This window comes from Polyodon spathula, chromosome 3 (assembly GCF_017654505.1).
Source record: "Polyodon spathula isolate WHYD16114869_AA chromosome 3, ASM1765450v1, whole genome shotgun sequence".
In the NCBI taxonomy this organism is placed as follows: Eukaryota; Metazoa; Chordata; class Actinopteri; order Acipenseriformes; family Polyodontidae; genus Polyodon; species Polyodon spathula.
The window spans coordinates 77244792-77265790 of NC_054536.1; the positions used below are offsets into that span (position 1 = coordinate 77244792).

At 34.2% G+C, this 20999-nt stretch overlaps 1 protein-coding gene across 1 annotated transcript in view; it reads left to right on the forward strand.

Moving 5' to 3' along the window:
- Positions 1-343: 343 nt before the first annotated feature.
- The window catches only part of LOC121309410 (gamma-1-syntrophin-like), a 54542-nt gene continuing 33886 nt past the window's right edge, over positions 344-20999 (forward strand). Inside the window, exons 1-9 of the mRNA XM_041242320.1 lie at positions 344-379; positions 2681-2815; positions 3995-4051; positions 7781-7838; positions 8027-8070; positions 8163-8204; positions 16693-16795; positions 18297-18379; positions 20568-20698. Of these exons, the coding sequence (XP_041098254.1) occupies positions 344-379; positions 2681-2815; positions 3995-4051; positions 7781-7838; positions 8027-8070; positions 8163-8204; positions 16693-16795; positions 18297-18379; positions 20568-20698 (689 nt within the window). The remainder of the gene's footprint in view (positions 380-2680; positions 2816-3994; positions 4052-7780; positions 7839-8026; positions 8071-8162; positions 8205-16692; positions 16796-18296; positions 18380-20567; positions 20699-20999) is intronic.

Below are 20999 nucleotides of genomic sequence, written 5' to 3' on the forward strand. Positions count from 1 at the left end.
AAAAGTGAATGTTACAACTCTAGCAAATCTGAAGATTAATGTAAGGAGTTAAAAGTGTGTATACATTCAGGGGTACTAGTTTTGTAAAAATAACAGTATGTTTTTAACTATTCATAGTTCACTAGTTGTTGTATACAAGCAGAATCCATTAACACACACACACACACACACACACACACACACACACACACACACACACATATATATAAAATAGAAAATCTTGGAGGCATTCGTGCCAGCAGAGCTTTTTCCAGAAAGAGGTGCTGACCATAATGCACTTTCTATATTAATGTCTCTGAAGAGTTAAAAAAAAAAAATAGTTAACAGCGATAACATATAAACCATGTATAGTTGGCTCTATGACGCTCATAGAGACAAGGTAAAGTTTCACGCTGACCATTTTCACCTATCGTAGTTATAACTTATTACATATTGCAGCCTTATGTTCTGTGATACGTATTTTTAAATGTGTTTTTGAATATTGGAAAAAATAACCTTAGATCAGTAAGTCCCACATGCAGGTCACTCTGGGAAATAAAAAAAAAAAAAAAAACAACAAAACGCAGATTATCATATATAAAGGACACCAATCAATCCAATAGTTAATTGGATAATAACCTTAGACATTATTTAAAGTTTCAGATGACCATTTTCACCTATCGTAGTTATAACTTATTACATATTGCAGCCTTATGTTCTGTGATACGTATTTTTAAATGTATTTTTGTTTGTCCTACATAAACTAAGCCACAGGGGAATTTAAGCATCTGTACCACAAGGATTGTATTACAGTTGATAAAACCTTGTGTCATGTATTTACAGAGTGTGGATGATTAAAATATTTGCTATTGTGTATGTTAGAACAATGAACACATCTTCCACACCACATTTTACCATGCACAGTTTTAGTAAGCCAATTGTCATTAGATGATATTGATTTATACATTGAAGCGACTAACGCATTCTTATAATTCCTACCAAGTCTAAAACAAAATCTAGGTGGAGAGGTAATGCAAGGACGAAGTTGAGGATCACATTCCAGTATCCTCCAATGTTTCGAGATGTTTCTTTTAATGTCACTGGAGATGTAATTATACTCAGTGACAAAAGTCAATCTTTCTTGCATAGTTGAATCATCTTTGTAGTTTCTAGAAGCTCACTACGTTCTTACATTTCAGTTCTCCTAAAAGCGGTATTGATTAAGTTCTTATTATAACCCCTGGATCGAAAGTGAGTGCACATTTCTTTAGCTTTAATTTTAGAGTTAGACGTGTCACCACATATTCTTTTTAGCAGTACAAATTGACCACATAGTATATTTTGACTAAATGTTTTGGATGATCACTATCTGCAAGCAAAATTGTATTCCTATCTGTTGATTCACGAAAAATAGATGTATTACTAGAACCCTCATCATTTACTGAAATTAACACATCTAGTAAATGTATCTTAGTTTGGCTATATTCCATAGTATATTTTAAGTTGTTTATTGTTTATGTAATTTCTAAATAAAAATAGATCAGTCTCAGATCTCGTTCATATTAATAACACATCATCAATATATCTTTTTCAAAAGAAAACATCCTGTAGAAGTGAGTTAGAGGCAGTTTCATTAACATATAGTTTTTCCTAATATCCCATATATAAATTTGCATAGTTTGGAGCAAAAGCAGAGCCCATGGCTGTCTCCTTGAGCGTGTAAAGAAAATATATCTTTAAATAAGAAGTAGTTTGATTCCAGTATAAATTTAGTTAATTCCAAAAGGAAATCCATGGGTAGATTGTTTCGCTTTACTTCAAAATAAAATGACAGTGACTCTAAACCACCCTCATGTGGAATATCAATATACAGACTTTTCACATTGAAAGAAAATAAAAATGCTTCTGGAAAATGTATATCGGGAGAGCAACGTGATCACATCTCAAGTATTAGATAAATAAAATGGCAGATCTTTTGCAATATCTTTAATGAAAAAACTGTATTCCTTTAAAAATATATATTTTCATTTTTGACAAAGAAAATATATCTTTTTTTTGTAGTATGGAATTTGATTTCATATTACACATGTTCTCTGGGAAAAAAAAAAAGAAAAAAGAAAAAAGTTTACTATCACATTATAGATCTTTCTCAGTGGCACAAGTACTTGCCTTTTTTGATGGGATGTATTGTTGTTTGTCAGCAATTGGATATTTTTTTGCAAATAATGTTTTTAAGTCACGTACAGTTATGGCCAAAAGTTTTGCATCACTTACAGGTTAGGATTGAGTAAATAATAATAATAAAAATTAAAAAAAAAAAAAAAAAAAAACTATATGAACATAATTTGATCTTTTATTTAACATCATAAAATAAAAGAAACCACAAACTGCGATTGCAAAAGTCTACTGGAAACCGTAAAGGTAGTACAGTATTTCATATTAGATTTCAAAATGTCACATTTTTTTAATTTTGGACAGTTTTTCATTAAGTATAAGGAAAACTACAAAGCAGTATGTAATTCAATACATCAGTGTAACAGTATTCATCAGGCTGCAGTCAACTTTATGAAGCAAAATGTGCTAATTTTAGGATGATGCAAAACTTTTGGCCATAGCTGTACATGTATTTGTGAACCTTGAAAAAGCAGTACATTTTTTCAATAACACAAAAGTAAGCTTAGTCTTTTATTTTATTTTCCAGACAAAGACTGGGTTTTTTTTGCTGCAGGATGGTAATCAGGAACCTTTCAACATTCGACTGCACTTAGCTAAAGACATTTTGACTATACAGGAACAGGATGTAATATGTGTGTCAGGAGAACCTTTCTATTCCAGTGTAAGTGATTGAACAGTTTTCATTTTGATTTGTACAACAAAATATAACCACATGCAAATATAGAAACAGCAAATATTCAAGGATACACTTAAAATATTAACAAAAGGCACTCCGTCTAAAACAACAAATATATTTTAGCAGAAACTACATTCCGAAGCATAACAAATTCCCTCAATTGAAAGGAATGGAAGAACTAGGTTGTGAATATTATGTAGGGGTCTGGGGACTTGCCACCAATAGACACTGTAACTTACTACACATAAATATGCCTTATACATGTAGGGTCTTCTGCGGTGTGGCCCCAGCTGAACCGAGACCCAAACACTGGGCTCCGTGAATAGGCCATCAATACCCAGGAAATTGGGTGTAAATTGATCATTACCTGTTGAGTCAGGCAGTGCGCAGCTCGATATACTGTCTGCTTAATTTTTTCTTTTTATGTCGAGTGATTTATGTGTTTAGTAGGCTACTGTCTGTATTTCAATTTTTATCTCGGTATTTAAAATATATCTAGTTTCTGTTTTTTGTCTTTTTTTCTGAGGACTGTACCTACTTTTTAATATGTTTTTATATGCCGACTCCTCTCTTTTTATAAAAGAAAATGAAACGAGCCAATTAAATATGACTTCTTTCTACTCCAACAAATAATGTGCAGAATGAAGGCGGCAGAATAAAATGAACTTATAATGCAAACACATAATTAATCATCACAATTATTATTAATTTTATTTGATGAGTTTAGCAAGTCTTTGTTTTACAAAACAGTTTGGGTTTTAGTAATGCAGAGGTAGAAAAATTGGTATGCTTATTTTGTCATTATCATTTTTCCATGATTACATTAAGAAACTGAGATAAATTACGTTAATTACAACATTAAAGGCAGATGGAGCGCTCAGAAATAAAAGCTGAAAATCATAAACCCTACATATCTGTTCTGGTGTATTTAGAAGTATTTGACTTTTGCATTTGAAGTAAGTTAGATGCTTCAAGGTTTATTTCGTGATTTAGTGTGTGACTGACATTGATAGTTGAGCTGAGGGTTGTCAAGTTCATAAGGCTGCGGTTTGCAAGGAGCCTTGCAGCTGGCCAATCACATTGATAGAAGTCAAATGCATATTATTTCAATATACAGACTCATGGAATTATACACAAGTTACTCATAATTATTATTTTTCACAGGAAAGAACAGTGACAATCAGAAGACAAACAATTGGAGGATTTGGGCTAAGTATCAAGGTCAATATTTTGCATATGTTTAACAATCCTACTTACAGCATACTATTCACCAATTCACCGACAGAAAAAAAAAAAAAAAAAAATATATATAAATAAATATATATATATATATAATATATATATATATATATATATATATATATATATATATATATATATATATTACATTTTTTTCGGCGCTACATTATTCCTCAAGGATATCTGAATAGGACTATTTCACTTACTGTATCACCAGGGCACCCTGGGAGCATGTTATCAATGACAAAAAAAAAGCATTTAGAAAGTTAATATATGTATGCACCAGCAGATTTTAAACCAGGAAGGTAACAGCCAAATGTTGTCACTGATGTATATTTTTCCAAAGCAAACAACTGTTTTGGAGCTCTTCACAGGCTTTGAGTCGGAGGTGACTATGGATAGTCCAAAAAAGACTAACAGTTAACATGACATGCCACTAACGCAACAATCTTTTCCATTATCATAACATACCTCCTGGCTCATGGATTTTTTGTTGCCCTGATCTTCATCAATTTGTAATATATGAAAGAGTGACAGGTGTATACTTTTGTTCAGTGGGTCAGCTCAATTTAAAATGAACTTGATGAGTACAGAAGGATGAAAGCAGAAGTGCTACCTCGAAAATATCTGGGCTAACTGTCAGCCCATAGGCTCTGACAAGGCATCAAAGCAGCAACCTTTAACTTCAAGGCTAAAATAATTCTATATCCTTAATGGTATGTGAAAGGAACATGTAAACGCCAAGAGAGGATAATAGCATTAAAATAACTTACAATATGTAGTCTGCATATCCTTTAAGTACAGGACATTTTGAGAAGTTCAGGATTACTTGTACAGATTTCAGGCCATTGTTACACTGACCTTAGTTTTTCACAATCTGTAATTATCAGATTTTTAAACACTTAAAAAGAAAACACACATAAATGCTCTATCGCTCCCCTTGCAAGTCTAGGACCTTAGCTTATCCTAGCTAACCTTGCAGAAGGAGCTCCCCCTTCATAACTCGAGGCAATCTTCTCATTTCAGGCTCTCTGTGGGTGCATCTCCGCCCCAGCTTCGGAAGTCTATAATTCACCTCTTTGAGGGCAGTTCTCAGCGAGTCAGAGTCCACTTTCGTTCTTCCTTTCAGGTTCTTAAGCCTTTATTTATGTCCAGGGGACCCGACCCCCCTGTGTGTCTGGTCCCGCATAAGGTGGGGATCCCCCTTCTTTATGTTTTATGTGCAGGGGACTCCCTCTGTGTGTCTGGTCCCCCAAGCGACAGGGACCCCCCCTTCTATATGTCGGCCTGAGCAAATGGCAGGCCTTCTCCTATATGTTTTCAATCTTTACTAACTATATGTCGCTGAGGGTGCCGAGCACCCAGCCCTTAGAATTAGCTACATCACAATGCAGCCTTCTCATAATAACCTCATCCTGCAGAGGGCTTGGTCCTAATGGTGGGCGGTTCGCTGAGAAGTCAGGCGACATCTCTACAGGTAGCCTGGCTCCCGTCCCGTGAACCCACAGATGAAAGTGCTACATCTGTATTTGCTTAGGTTGTCTAGAATCTTTCAAACTCATTTACAATATTTCTACTTCTTTCTCAGCTATCCCTTCATTTGCAAAATAAAGATGCAAAGGATTATTCAGATAAATGACTTGTTTGAGTAATTTTGTTTATAGTAAAATTCTAATTTTAATAAAATGCAATTTAAAAAGTGACTGTCACATTTAATGTGTGCAATGTTTTCATTTTTGTACCATTTTGGAGATTGTAGTAAAAACGTTGTATCAGTCAATTTTCTAGGCATTTTTACAGGGCCCTTAAAAGGGGGGAGTGACTAATACACCGGTGTGATGTATGTGCCGGTTTGTCTGATATTAAACTACTGTACCAGTGCCACAGTGGGATTACTTCGGCCACGGTTATGTCTCACAGAAATCTAACTGTCAACAACCCCCTTTTATTTTTTCAGGATATACAGCATTCAGGTCATGTTGCTAGGTAGAAACACAAAGCCACTGTTCTAATTAAAAGTTTTAATTTGTTACTGTCAATACCCTTCATCATGTTGAATGTTAAACACAAGCTTTCAGACTCTTTACTCCTCTACCTTCAAATGTCACAGCTGTACTGCTTCACTGTTAACACAGTAGCTGTCAGTCATGGGGTTTCCATGCAATTTTTTTAAGTTTTTTTTTTTTAACTCAAGACATTTACATGAGAAAATGCCTCGTGTAAAATGCATTTTTGGGTTTCTGTTCGCAAAGTTTATGAGTAAACTGGGTAAACTGGGCTTTTCATCCAGCATCATGCAAATTAATGGGAAAGGTGGGGGTTGGTATGTAAATTAGCTATGTGTAGAGTACTTGTGCTGTTTTTGAAGATTACTAGTAAAATTTTGTGGAAATGTGGTTTCCATGCACAGAGAACTGGTACACAAGTGAATCTATGTTGCTGTAATAATGCAAAATACCTTGTGCCTAGTTGGTTAATAATGTGTTTTAATGCTCTTGCCCAAATTGTTTTTGAAATGTCATTAGTGGGGTGTCACATCGTTAGTAGTGAATACTGTTTCATCTAATTTATCTTACGCCTCATTAATTAAAAATGAACTCGGAGGTATAAAATTAAACTGACCAACAGGTATTGCAGATTAAGATGGCTGAAAACTGGCGGAGACGTTATATATTATATATATATATATATATATATATATATATATATATATATATATATATATATATATAATATATATATTATATAATCACCACACTTGGGCAAATACGGGTAGTGGGTACTTAAAGGGAGGTGGCAGATACTGATGAAACGGACTGAAGTGCAGCATTAGCTAATTCCCAAAATTGTCACTGCCTGCTGTATCCTGCACAAACTCTTGTCAACAACAAAATTAGGTGTTCAGGAATCAGTGGCTGCAATGTGAGGCAGACGGGGAAGGTTACCAGCATTGCCAAGTCTCACGAGAAAAAAACGCGGGACTGCCTTTCAGAACAAGCTCATTGTTAATTGCAATGCTGAAAAAAAATGTACAAAACAAAGACAAACTTAAAATGGCGAAAGAAAAATGAGATGATAGATGAGGAAAGTATCTATGGCCCGAAGTAGAAAACATTTTGTTTGAATGGAGTACTTTGAATGACTATACATACTGTAACTTGTTCTACATGTCAGTGCAAAGCAGTGGTACACTTCCATTGTATGTATGGGTCTGATTAACAAAACAAAATTAATGTATGTGTACAGCTGGAAATTTAATGCACTTGTACTGCTCTGTATACAACATTAAAACATTTTGTTTACTTTTATTTTTTGCTAAATTTTGAAAAACATTTCTAGCAGTTTAATTAAAAACAAAAAAAAGCACTGTAAAATTATTAATGGAGTAAAATATTGCAAACTGGGGTCATTTTGAAACTACCTGTGTATCTTTCTTTATTTATCAGTGTTGAGCATGTAGGAAAAAAAAAATTGTAAAAAAAAGTATTTTAAACACAAAAAGGTGTTTTCCTAAAATTGAAGTCTCAAAAAGGGAGACCGACTTCTACACCAGTGTGACCTATAAAGCAATTTTTCTGGTACATTATCAAATGGTATAAGATATTTTTTTATATTGTCAAGTACTTTATCATTCAGATAAAAATACAATGTAGCTATCATGATTTGAGACTAAGATGTTAAACATTACTTTGCTTTTCTGATTGTTTTTAGGGTGGAGCTGAGCACAATATTCCAGTAGTCATATCCAAAATATCCAAAGAACAAAAAGGTATAAAGAAGTATATATATATATATATATATATATATATATATATATATATATATATATATATATATATATATATATATACACACACTCATTAATCATCATTCTTCTTCTTCTTCTTCTTCTTCTTCTTCTTCTTCTTCTTCTTCTTCTTCTTCTTCTTAATCAACTGTTTGTAATTCTATTTTCAGCAGAACTTTCAGGACTGCTGTTTATTGGAGATGGAATCCTTCAAGTTAGTATAAAGAACACACCATTCTTTACCAACATTTTTTAGATTGAATCTGAGTACTAAACATTAACTCATGTATTATTTTTCATTTTTAGATAAATGGTATAAATGTGAGAACCTACCGACACGAAGAACTGGTAAGTTGAATAAACATTTTATTGTCCATCTTTCTGAACATATGTCTGTTCCCCCTCTACGTGAGGTGTAAGGTCTTGAAGACACCAAGTTAAAGGTAGAAATCTTTCTTTTTTTCATTTAATTACAATGGCAGCAAATCTGCCATATATTCTTGTATATTCTATATTCTATTCTATTCTTCTATAGAGATCTGTGTTGCTGTCTTCTATACTGTACTGTAGTTATAACATATTGTGATTTAAGCATATTGGAATTTATAATTCTATATCATCTTATACAACACTGGTTAGTATTGCTCTGGTAGGCGCTTGGACGTTTCCATGTTATTCATGAACAACAGATTAACAAACCATTCGCCTGCATCATGAACTGTCAGTTAAATGGCAGAACTTAGTATAAAACAAGAGGATCAAATACTTAAATTCTGTTCACAGCCCGTGTAAATGTCACAGAATTCAACTAGTTCTATCATCTACTTCTGGAACCGACTACAATAACTATATAAATTCATAGTGAAATAGTATTAAATGATAAGCTTCTGCCTGAAAGGGCAATAGTACTAAGTATAAAACAGTACCAGACAGGAAGAGGAGGATATATATAGTGGTTACCATATATATATATATAGTAACCACTTTGTTTATGCTGCAAACCCCAGTACGATCTACATATCTCTATGAGAAACCCCTTGAAGGGGGAGTTTGCGTTATGTCATATATATGGGGGGGGGGGGGAGTATCTCTAGAGATATAGCATGACCCCAAACGTCGTATTTGTTTCAACAAAGTGGTATATATATATATATATCATTTCTTGTATCGAACTTCGATCCTCCTAGGAGGAGGTTTAAAGACATATTTCTGCATGGAAAATGCGCAGGTAAGCGTCCATTAAAATAAAAATAATATAATAATATATTTATTTTTATACAACACCTTTCATAGTGGACCACCATCACAAAATGCTTTACAGAGGTAGGCTGTGAACTGTGCATTATATGCAGAGTCACTTACAATAGGACATAGATTTAACATCTCATCTGCAGGATGGAGCACAAGGACCACACTGCCTGTGAAATTAATTATGACTGTGCAATTACTGATAGTAAGCAGATGCAAATAAGGTGGTGATTGCATTTTTTGGCAAAATTGTGTTGTTTTTTTATAACCTCCTCTAATTAAAGCTAACTTCCAATACTTGATCCAAATCAAAAGGAATAATAGTATTCCGTGCAAAGTTGTTGGTATTTTTGTAAACTGCAAAACATACATATGTAATTTTTATTAACAAAAAAACACTAGAGCTATATTGTTACATATTGTTACATATTTGTTGTAGTGTCAATCATTGAAGTGATCAAGGCAGCAGAACCCAGGATTGCTATCACACCCGCTGCATATTTTTCTGGTATCCCTTTGGATTCTTTTCTTCGTAGCAGACCCTGCACCATTTCTGTGGTCTCAGCTTACCTTGTGTGGGAGGGATTATAACAAAGCAATGCACAGCACTACTTGGCACAGGCACTGCAAGTGATCTGCTTACCTTGGAAAAACAAAAGAGCATATATATATATATATATATATATATATATATATATATATATATATATATATATATATATATGTGAATTGAAGTACTTGCATGCCCCTTTGTGTAGGAATGCGATTACCTTCTCGGGTGAAAAAGCCTGAAAGCACTCCAGTGAAGAACTCCAACTTTCAAGTTCCACGGCAGGGCGTACATCATCATACATGGGTGCAAATTCAAAGGATGGAGGACTGGCATCTTCATATGGATCAGTAACAAACACCCAGTCCTGTGTTGCTCTTGGTTCCTTATCTTCTTCATTATCATCGCTAAATGATAACTCAGCATCACTCTCAGAATCAGTGTACGCTACCACATATTTTTGCAATCAAATACCAATATAAAGAAGAAGCAAAACCACAAAAATAATAAATGAAATCCTGTGTATAGTATAGTATATATAGTGCACGACTTGCACTGCAGAGCACCACTCTACTACGACCAGAGCACTTTCCCCTGCACTTGTTGATTACTGTACTGTGTAACTATTTTGTGAAACCTTTACCGTTTTACCCCTATAACAGCTTAATACCTGTTTACGGTGTTTCAAAAATGGAGTCAAATGGAGTCTTTGTCTAGTGACAATACAAAATAGAAAATGTACTGTATACCAACATTCTCAAACTTAACCTCAGCTTTTATGTTTACAAGAGGTGAAGTACTTTTGTTTAACCCTAATATTAAGCACAATCAGATCATTTATTAAAATATTATTTTGTTGTCCTTTAGGCTACCAAAGGACAACACTATAACTACTATTTTATTTGATACCAATATTTTCAATAAGCCTACAGCACACACCACTGAGCTAATAAAACATTATCTGCATATAAATATTTATTTAACCGGAAGGCAAAACAAAAGAAAATTGAGTAGGGATATCTCAGATGAATTTAGGCCTGTGCTAATAAAAATGTAACCAATATTCTTTCTAGATATTACTTGACTTATATCGTGTCTATAAAGATTTAGAGTTGTATACTGGCGGTATATTTTAATTTTGAATTGAACAAAAGCCTGATGTCTGTGTAGTAATTTAAGTTCCCCATGGAATTCAGTGCCCCCTGTTTGTTGTGCGCATGCGTTAAACAATTCCGGCGATTTTGAAGTTAAATCCAAGAGTGTGATGTAGATGTTTTCTGCACCAAAAATTACCTCAGAATATCAGCTTGATGTCTGTAAAAACTCAATAAATCCTACTCGGTTATTTTTTTCTCACTGTAACTTGCTTGTTTGTAATTTATCTGCAAGAGAAACCGAAACTAAATCTTCTCATAGATAGTAAGGACATTGTTAAGGGACTGAGTACGGAAATTGCAACTGAACTGAAAACACAACAACAAAACCACCTATAACTTCAAAAGGACTGCTGTTCTGTACATAGTTTATCATTGATTTTCTTTTAGAACTGTACCATAACATAAAATGTGCTTACTATGTGTGTGCACATTAGTTTGTAATTTATGTGCTAGATTGAGGCTCCCCTCTCCTTGGGGTGTTACATGTACATAGTCAGTGTTGCACGTTTATTTGTTTACTGTGTATGTGGGTTTTTTCTAAGAGGGGGAGAAAAAAAAAAAAAAATACCTTAATGTTTCTTTATTGACAGCGGCGTCAGTTATGATCCAACAGAAATTAAGTCCCCACCGCGGTTTAACTTCATTATGTGTGTGTGTGTGTGTGTGTGTATATATATATATATATATATATATATATATATATATATATATATATATATATATATATAGATAATGTAACACGATAAAAAACAAAAACAATAATTTATTTGAAAAACAAGAGAACAATTAAGGATGCTTGACAGTATTCTGGTATCCTTGAATGCGAAATGGTTTCCTCTTTAAAAATTTAAGATAGATTGCTCATTAAAATATTACACAAGTAGTACCCTGAATATAATTAATTTATAAAGAGTGCTGACAATCTGGATCTGAATTTTACACTCACAAAAAAAAAAAAAAATGTTGAGACTTGTATTCAGTGTAATGTTGTCCTTAGCAGTCTAGCAAGGAACCTATTTATAAAGGTAAAATAATGAGAACATGTCAAACCAAATCATTCCGCATTGGTAGTAAAAGGATTGCATTTGTGGTACCATGGCAGTTGTGGCACAGACTGCTCATTAAAATCCTTCTCATATTATTTCAAAGAGGAGAGAATGATCTCTTCAGGAATACCAAGATTTTTAATGAGAAGGTAGTCTTAGTGAAGTTATAAAGCAACAAACTCCACATCCAGAGCTTCACTTCTTGCCAAGATTAAAATTAGGGTTTTAGCCATAATGTCAACATTTATTTTGACATTATTTTATTTTTATCTGTGCAAGCATAACGGACTAAACTTATTAAATCAGACTCTTGTTCTGTGTCCAGACATGCCACATGGAACCACCATTGGCAAGCATTACAAGCAATCTGAAAAATTAACATAAAAAAATGTAAATATTTTCAGTTGAATTTAAGTTACAAACTTACATGTAGCTTTAAACATGTTAAAGCTATACTGTCAGTATTTAACCATTTATTTTAATGCAAGACTACTCATATTGTTGAGCCATTGGAGGTTACCCCTTCCTAATTATTTTATGGGTCAAATCAGCTTAGGTGATTTTCTTCATAGGGACTAGTTCTTTTGTCTCTTTCCAGAACTATACCTTTGGGTACAGCAAAGTGCATGTGACATTGCTGATTCAACAGGGCTAGGTTCCCTTGTATGTTGAGGGTGAGTTGTTAGGGCTGTCACTTAGGTGGCACTCAGAGGCAGACCTGTGGGGTGGGTTTGGACTTATATGGTGACTCAGGAACTAGTCGAGGGAGGAGAATTATAAATGGGGGTGTAGGTAAAAGGGGGATAGGTCTATTGTGAGTGGTGCAGGACAGGCTGCTGATGTACTGCTGCTTTGTGTCCCTTTGTGGTGCTGACTGCCCCATTCTTGTGGACTGTGCAATGAAGAACTAGGCTGCTGCTAACCTGGCTGTAACTGTGCAGTAACTGTGTCACTTGTCTCTCCATACAAGTGACAGCAGGTCACTTAGATTCTCTGTAACACATCATTAGACTTTTTATGCACTTACAGATTCATGCTTCTATACAGGTGTGTCCTGTAACTGCTCATTACTATATTCAATCAATTGACATGACAATTCTATTTTGACAAAAATACTTTTCATTGAATAGTGAACAATCTCAAAAATGTCAAATTTTACTTCTAGTAGTGTCAGTGTTCCATTTTCTGCTGCTAAAAAAAAAAAAAAAAATGCTCTCCTTTCAATACATAGTCTGCAAACTGAAATATGAAGATGTTCTTTGAAATATGGCACACTATAGGTACAGTTAAAATAAACACCTGTAACAAGGAAGGAAGGCCAAAATATTTTGTCCTGTCATCTCACAAAACAAAACAGAATTGTAATGTAACATCAAATAAAGCATGTAGCTATCTTTCTATCCTATAAAGCATATATCTATCTTTCTTTCCTATAAAGCATGTATCTCTCTATCCTTTAAGGCATGTATCTATCTTTCTATCCCATAAGGCATGTATCTATATTTCTATCCTATAAAGCATGTATCTACCTTTCTAACCTATAAAGCATGTGTCTATCTTTCTATCCTATAAGGCATGTATCTATCTTTCTATCATATAAAGCATGTATCTATCTTTCTTTCCTATAAAGCATGTATCTATTTTTCTATCCTATAAAGCATGTATCTACCTTTCTATCCTATAAGGCATGTATCTATCTTTCTATCCTATAAATACTGTTGCAGTGTTATATTCCATCAGTCTTATTTAGAAATTGTAACATGTTTACATTTTAGCTATTCTCAGTAGAATGATAAATGCATTAATAATGTAAGAAATTATCTAATATGTTTAGCATGAAATACATTGCAGACACAGACATTACATGACACACTGTCTTTTTGTGTGGGGTCTGGGACAGTACTGCAGGTCTACCGTGAAACCAACAACCCCTTTCTTCTCACAAAGACCCTTGAACAAAACCCTTGACAGTTTTGTACAAAGTTCATATGTATCGTATGCAGGAGCTAATTCAAATAGCTGTTGCAATGTTTCACTTGCAGAGCTTTATAAAAGGTCAGTAAAGCTCTTGAAAATCTGCCAGAATAGCATGTTCACAGCCAGAGTGGTCCCTGGCAACAGGCAAAAAGAATGACTGTCCTTCAGCTTTGAGCATACTTTCACACAACAAATGCAAGCAGCCCAGGAACCCTGTCAGGTGGCTTTGGGGCGAGATACATGTGAAGAACATCCTTTTAAACCCAAAAAAGGCAAATATGAAAGAAAAACTGCATAAAAAATTAATGATAAAAAAGTCTACTCCTTGGGTCATATAGGAACAAAATCAGTAATAAATTATTCAGCTCAGAGAACCCCTAGGAATTTAAAACACACGAAGCATTACTTATAGAATAAAGAACATTGTGAAATGACGATGGCTTACTCAATCATGCGTGGACAGGAAATTAGCACATGTTCCACTTGGGCATCTCTGACTAATCCAAAGATCAGGTATAAGTATTACAGACTGAGATATGTCACATAGATATAAATCACAACACATTTATCCTCAGATTGAAAACTGCATCAGCCATGACAGGGCAATATATATACATGTACACATAAACATCCACTGCATGAACTGTTCACTCAATTGGATTTGGCATCATCTAGGTGTAAGACATATTCTTCTGGTATATATGGGTTTCTTCATTTCCCGATAAGGCTAAATTAATTCTGTAGTGTGTGATATATTAATGACTTAATGTATTAACACCCTTCGAGACAACTTCCTACATGTGGAGTTCATGCAACTTCTTATCAAGGCTGTGATCAGGACAAATGGTTAACCAATCCTGTGGTTGATACAGGTCCAGAGGAAGTTGTCACTTTTTAAATAATTGAGACTGTGCTGTATGAGCTGTTTATACAGCGTACTACCGGAACTTCAACACAATAATATTCTACTCCTTACACCAATTAATATACTTTTCAAATTATAATTTACATTTTTCTAGCTCCTGGTAAAACAATGAAAAGTGAAAATGTCAGACAATGACACTAAGGAAGGCACTGGCTGAAATGTTTGTCTGTTTGTCTTTGTTATTTGTAGTTTTACCTTGCGCTTCTTGATTGAATGTTTAAAGGTATAGTGAAAGTAGCAGAGCTTATATTTTGGCTAATTCTCTTGTTGTTTCTGGGGTTCCACAGGCCTCTGTTGTTGGTCCTTTACTTTTTAATTTGTATTTGCTACCGCTGGGTAATGTGATCAGATGACACGGTTTTAATTTCCACTCTTATGCCGACGACACCCAGATTCATTTTAAAATGAGTTCAGATGATGTAAACATAAACTCCAGACTATCAACTTGCTGTGACAAAATAGAGGCTTGGATGTCAAAAAATGTTTTACAGTTAATGTTTACATTTATTTTAATTGGCTCTAAAACAGCATTAATCTTGGAGTCTGATTTGATTCTACTTTTAGTTTTCTGCATCACATTTCAACTGTAGTGAAGTCTGCTTATTATCATTTGCGGAACGTATCTCAAATCCATTTGTATCTTGCAGAAACTAACGTAGAGATTTTAATTCATGTGTTTGTTTCATCCCGTCTGGACTGCTGTTATGCCCTATTGGTTGGTCTACCTTGTAAACTTATCAATCGCTTACAGCAGGTTCAGAATACAGATGACAGGTACAAAAAGATTGGAACATATTACACCTGTTCTTGCCTGTTTGCACTGGCTTCCGGTGAAGTACAGAGTTATTTTAAAAATGTTATTAATGACATTTAAGGCTGTGTCTGGAAATGGCCCTGCTTACATTAATGATATGCTTTTACCTTCTGTCCCTGGATGCCAGTTGAGATCTGCTGATGCTGGGCTTCTGGTGGCTTCAGTGATAAAGCAGAGCTCTTGTGATGGAAGAGCCTTTAGTCATTATGCACCTGTATTATGGAACAATCTTCCAATTGAAATCTGTAAAGCTGACTCCATAAATGCATTTAAATCAAAGCTTAAAACACATCTTTATGCAACAGCCTTTTTGTAGATTGGGATGGCCTATTTTAGAATTTTGTTAATCTGTATTTTATTTATTTATTTTTTCCCATTTGTTTTTGGATATTTTATTGTATATCATATTATATTATTTTATAGTATATTTATTTCTAACGTGAAGCGCTTTGGGATGCCTTGGCATGAAAGGCACTATATAAAATAAATATGATTGACTGATTGATTGATCGATACATTTATTTACAAGTTGACCTTTAGACAACAGGGAATGAACCTAATGGCATTGTTAGAACTTGTTTGCTCTTTTTAAAAAATATAAATCAGGGGGGAAGCTGAATGGCTCACCTGGTAAAAGCACAGCCTCATGGTGGTTCGCATCTTGGCTGTGTGGAGTCACCGGTCTTCACTGGGGATTGGGAAGGGAGTGTCGCATTGGCTCTGGCACTCCCTTGGGTTAGGGAGGCAAAACCGTTAGGGCCTGCTTCTCCGCATCACTCTACAGCGAACCCAGTGAGCTCAGAGCGGACAAATGCAGGGCTGACTTTTCTCCTCCAGAGGCTGGTAGCTCGCTGACTTCCACTTTCAAGTTCCTGGATGTAAAAGAGGAATCTGGCTTGGTAATCAAAAAATAGAATTAAAAATAAAGTAGATGTTGCTAGGAAAACGTGTAGTGTAATAATCTGCATGCAACTTGATAACTGTACAGTATGGTCCTCATATGATAACAGGTCAGAGGTTCGCTTTCTGTGTTGACCAATAAAATAGATAATTTTAGCTTAAAAAAAAAAAAAAAGGTAAGAAACAAATGTTAACTTACTTGTTTTATCTCTATTACAGGTTCAAGTCTTGCGGAATGCAGGAGAGGAAGTAACCCTTACTGTTTCTTTTCTGAAAAAAACACCGGCTTTCCTTAAACTGCCTCTCAGTGAAGATTGTGCATGTACGTTTAGCAAATTGTCATATAAAATGCTATGCCAGTTTTCCACTTATTCTGACTGTATGTATCTGCTATTTCTATTTAAAAAATAAGTAGCTATGTCTTAGTATGGGGAGTATAATAAATATACTGGTTGCATTTGGTTGGACCCTGTAAACGGTTCCTAGTAGTTTTGAAAGGGTATATGGCTGAGGGGAGGATGGTAAGTAATTTGTACTAAGCAACTAGTTTAAACACCTGTAGAAATAGATATACAGCACACCCTCGCTATAACGGCCTTCATTACAACGAACCTTCGGCTGTAACTAACCTGGCCCCTGGACCCCAAATTAATAAAACCAAAAAAGATAATCAACATGAGCTGTCAACATCCCGGTCTGTATGCACAGGATGCCACCTCCGCAGTGAAGTCAACTCTTTTGTCTTAATAAGAAGCCCTCGCTGTGTAACTGCCTCCGAAACAAAAATCATTTTATGTTGCAACAAAGCTGGAAACAATCGTTTTGAAAAAAAAAAAAAAAAAAAGAGTAACGCAGACATATTTGTGTCGTGAATATGGGTTGTCAAAAAGCACTCTGTATCAACCTTCTTCTTCAACCGTGCGGCAAAGCAAAATTGATTAAAGAATAAAAACAACAACAATGAAAAAAAACTTGAGGATCTGATTAACTTTTTATGTCAAACTTTTCATGGCCTGTTGATTTGGAATAAAAGCTCAGTTTGCACTTTGAAACGTATATGATTATCATATCATATTGATTTAGCTTCCATTCGGTATTTTTGCTTTTTGTACTGTGTTTTAATTTTTTAACGAATACTGCGTACATGAAATGAACAGATACGTGTAATTCTACTTTTATTCACAATGTCATCTCATTAACTTAGTCCAACAGTTTGTTGTTCATTTTGATTGTCCTTTCGCTATAATGAACCCCTTGGTATAACAAATAAAAGGCTTGGACCCCAACGTCATTATAGTGAGGGTGTACTGTTAAAAAAAAAATATATATATATATATATATATATATATATATATATATATATATATATATATATATATATATATATATTCTTTAGAATAGACAAAATGGTTTGAACAACAACCACATTGTACTTAATGCCATTGAATGAACACATCTTGTGCTAAAACAGCTCAGCTTGAGATTCCCAACCCAGAATATTAATTCAAAGTAGGTATATCAATTCACGTTGATATTTAACCATCGATTAACTTTATACACTTAAGCCACTGCACATTTGTATTTAGCTAACACAGTAAACTGCCTAAAAAAATACATTTCAATGTTGCTAAGAAATCATATAGTCTACAAACACAATTAGGTATTTTAAGCATTTTTTTAAAATGATTTGTATCTTAATTTAATCATATGGCCTATAATCAATATGATTTGTAATTTAAACTGACTGGCATATATTACGAATAATTGAGATGAACAAAAACAGTATTCCTAAAAATGCATTGAAATGTTTTGGTTTTCTACAGGTGCTCCCAGTGACCAAAGCAGTGGGACATCTTCACCCCTCTGCGACAGCGGGTTGCATCTTAACTACCACCCAAACAACACGGTACCCATCAATAACATATAATCAACATCAATAATATTAGATAATTAGAACCTTAGAACAAGGGAGTCAAGTACCAGTGTCACATGTCACTGATCATTTTATGTGTGGCTGGAGGTGACTAGTGGCTGATAAGGCATGAACTAATATGCACAAGAAACCAAACACTGAATGCAGAATACAGTTCGTGAGCATATGGTATCAACCCGAGCAGAGGACGCAGGATGCTTTTTCTGCAGTTTGTGGCAGATATTTAAATGTAATATTTATTGTATAGGATAAATTAAGTAAACCACATAGGTTAGTATTTAAATTAATTACAGTATCTAAAAAAAAAAATATTATCTAACATCACTTTCTCCATTAACTTAATAGGTGTTATATCTTAACAGTGCATAATTAACATTCAAAAATAAAAATAAAATCAGTCAACGCAGTTTAAAAGTACATTTTTTTATTTTTATTTTAACGTTACAAAATTAGGTAGGTTAAATAGTATTAGCATAGGATTTTTAAAAACTAATATTGTAAGTTAAGTGTGTTAAGAAAATTATTAAACCATATTGTAGGGAAATAGATCTGACAAATGATTTATATGTATATATATTGCTAAGCTAAGAAATATATATATATACACACACACACACACACACACACACAGTGGCTCTCAAAAGTATTATGGCAACTCTAAAGGAGTTACAGTCTTCCACGGCTGAGCTGGGAGATACTGTGCATACGGCAACAATAGCCGGGGTGCTTCACAAAACTGGCTTTTATGGGAAAGTGGCAAAAAGAAAGCCGTTGTTGAAAAAAAACTCCCATCAATTCTCGGCTAGAGTTTGCAAGAAGGCATGTGGGAGACTCTGAGACCAAGTGGAAGAAGAGTCTAAGGTCTGATGAGACCAAAATAGAGCTTTTTGGCCTCAACACTAAGCGCTATGTTTGGCGCAAGCTTAACACCGCACATCATCCTGAGAACACCTTCCCTACCATGAAGCATGGTTGTGGCAGCATCATGCTATGGGGATGATTTACAAATTAATCCTATAATTTCTATGCACCATGAAAATTCAATAAATCGGCATAGTTAACCAACCCTGGTTAGAAATAAGTTGAAAAGGCTTGGAATACTGTCTTGAAACAAAACTATTTCCTGGCAATGGTCTCAGAGGTGATTTATTTCTAATTGGACACAATAAGCTGTTCATACCAACAGGCCTAGCCTGTTCAAAAGGACGAAGTCAGATGTTTTTGAAAGGTATCTCGCCCTTTGGAGCATTTGTGTGAGAATATGAAGCAGAGTTGAATGTGGAGAGAGAGTTCTTTTTTTATTCAAGTCAGCATTTGTCTCACAGTCATTTTTTCAAACATTATTAAAAAATTCTCCAATCACTTAGCTGCAATGGCTTCAGAACTCATGTCAGTAATTGGTTAAAGTCGAATCCTGGGTGTATCTGATACAAACCCGCACCACAGCATCCAGTTCATTGGTCAGTTTGAAAATAAACAGAGTTGTTCATTTTATATATATATATATATATATATATATTATATATATATATATATATATATATATATATATATATATATATATATATATATATATATATCTATATATATATGGAAACAGATATCAATACACAAGTGGGCCAGTCCATTGAAGTACCATCCAAAGACTACTTGTCAAAACAATAAAATAAACTTGTGCTCACAGCTGGGATTCTCTTTGAAGCTTGTGGACTGAATGCATCCGCGCTGGATGACAAGTAGATGAAATAAGTGCCAGTACACAGTACCAGCATTAAAATAAGTCCCGGTACGACGTATTGGTGAATACCAGCAGAAATTCACCCCTAGTTTAACAAAGCTGCTGGTTGTGACAAAAGAAGCAGATGTTACTGATAAATCTGCTATGAAAACTGCTTTTTCTACACCAGCTACAAATATGAGCAACAGTTCTATGCACATGTTATATTATGTACTTAAACTATAACTATAAACTGAAATATTGATATATATATATATATATATATATCTATATATATATATATATATATATATATATATATATATATCTATATATATATATATATATATATATATATATATATATATATATATATATATATATATATCAGCTTATGCCAAATGGAGGATGGATGAGAGCTGTAAATGTTTTAAATGTTTTTAGGACACACTATCTTGCTCATCATGGCCTACATCACCAGGATTTAGGTGGGAGAAGAGATGGGTTGATTTGAGGTTAATCCCCCTGCTTCATTCACACCTGTCACAGTATATACCAGGCTCAGATATTTGCAGGTAAGGAAAAATACTTTTACTTTATTGGATTTTATCAGAGGCAATGTAAAAATGATTACATTTTAAGTTCATACATTTAAATGTGTCATAGCTAAACCAGTGTTAAAGGAAAAGTTTCTAAATGGCTGTAGTTTTATAAATATAACACCTCCCCCATGTATGACACACTATTTTCTAAATATATATTTAACAAAAAAATCATCTATTGTTAGGCATGGCCCTTTGTAAATGGAAATACTTACTTTAATGGTATAATATGCCTGTTTACATGCAGCTACAATATTATGTACACAGTTTCTCT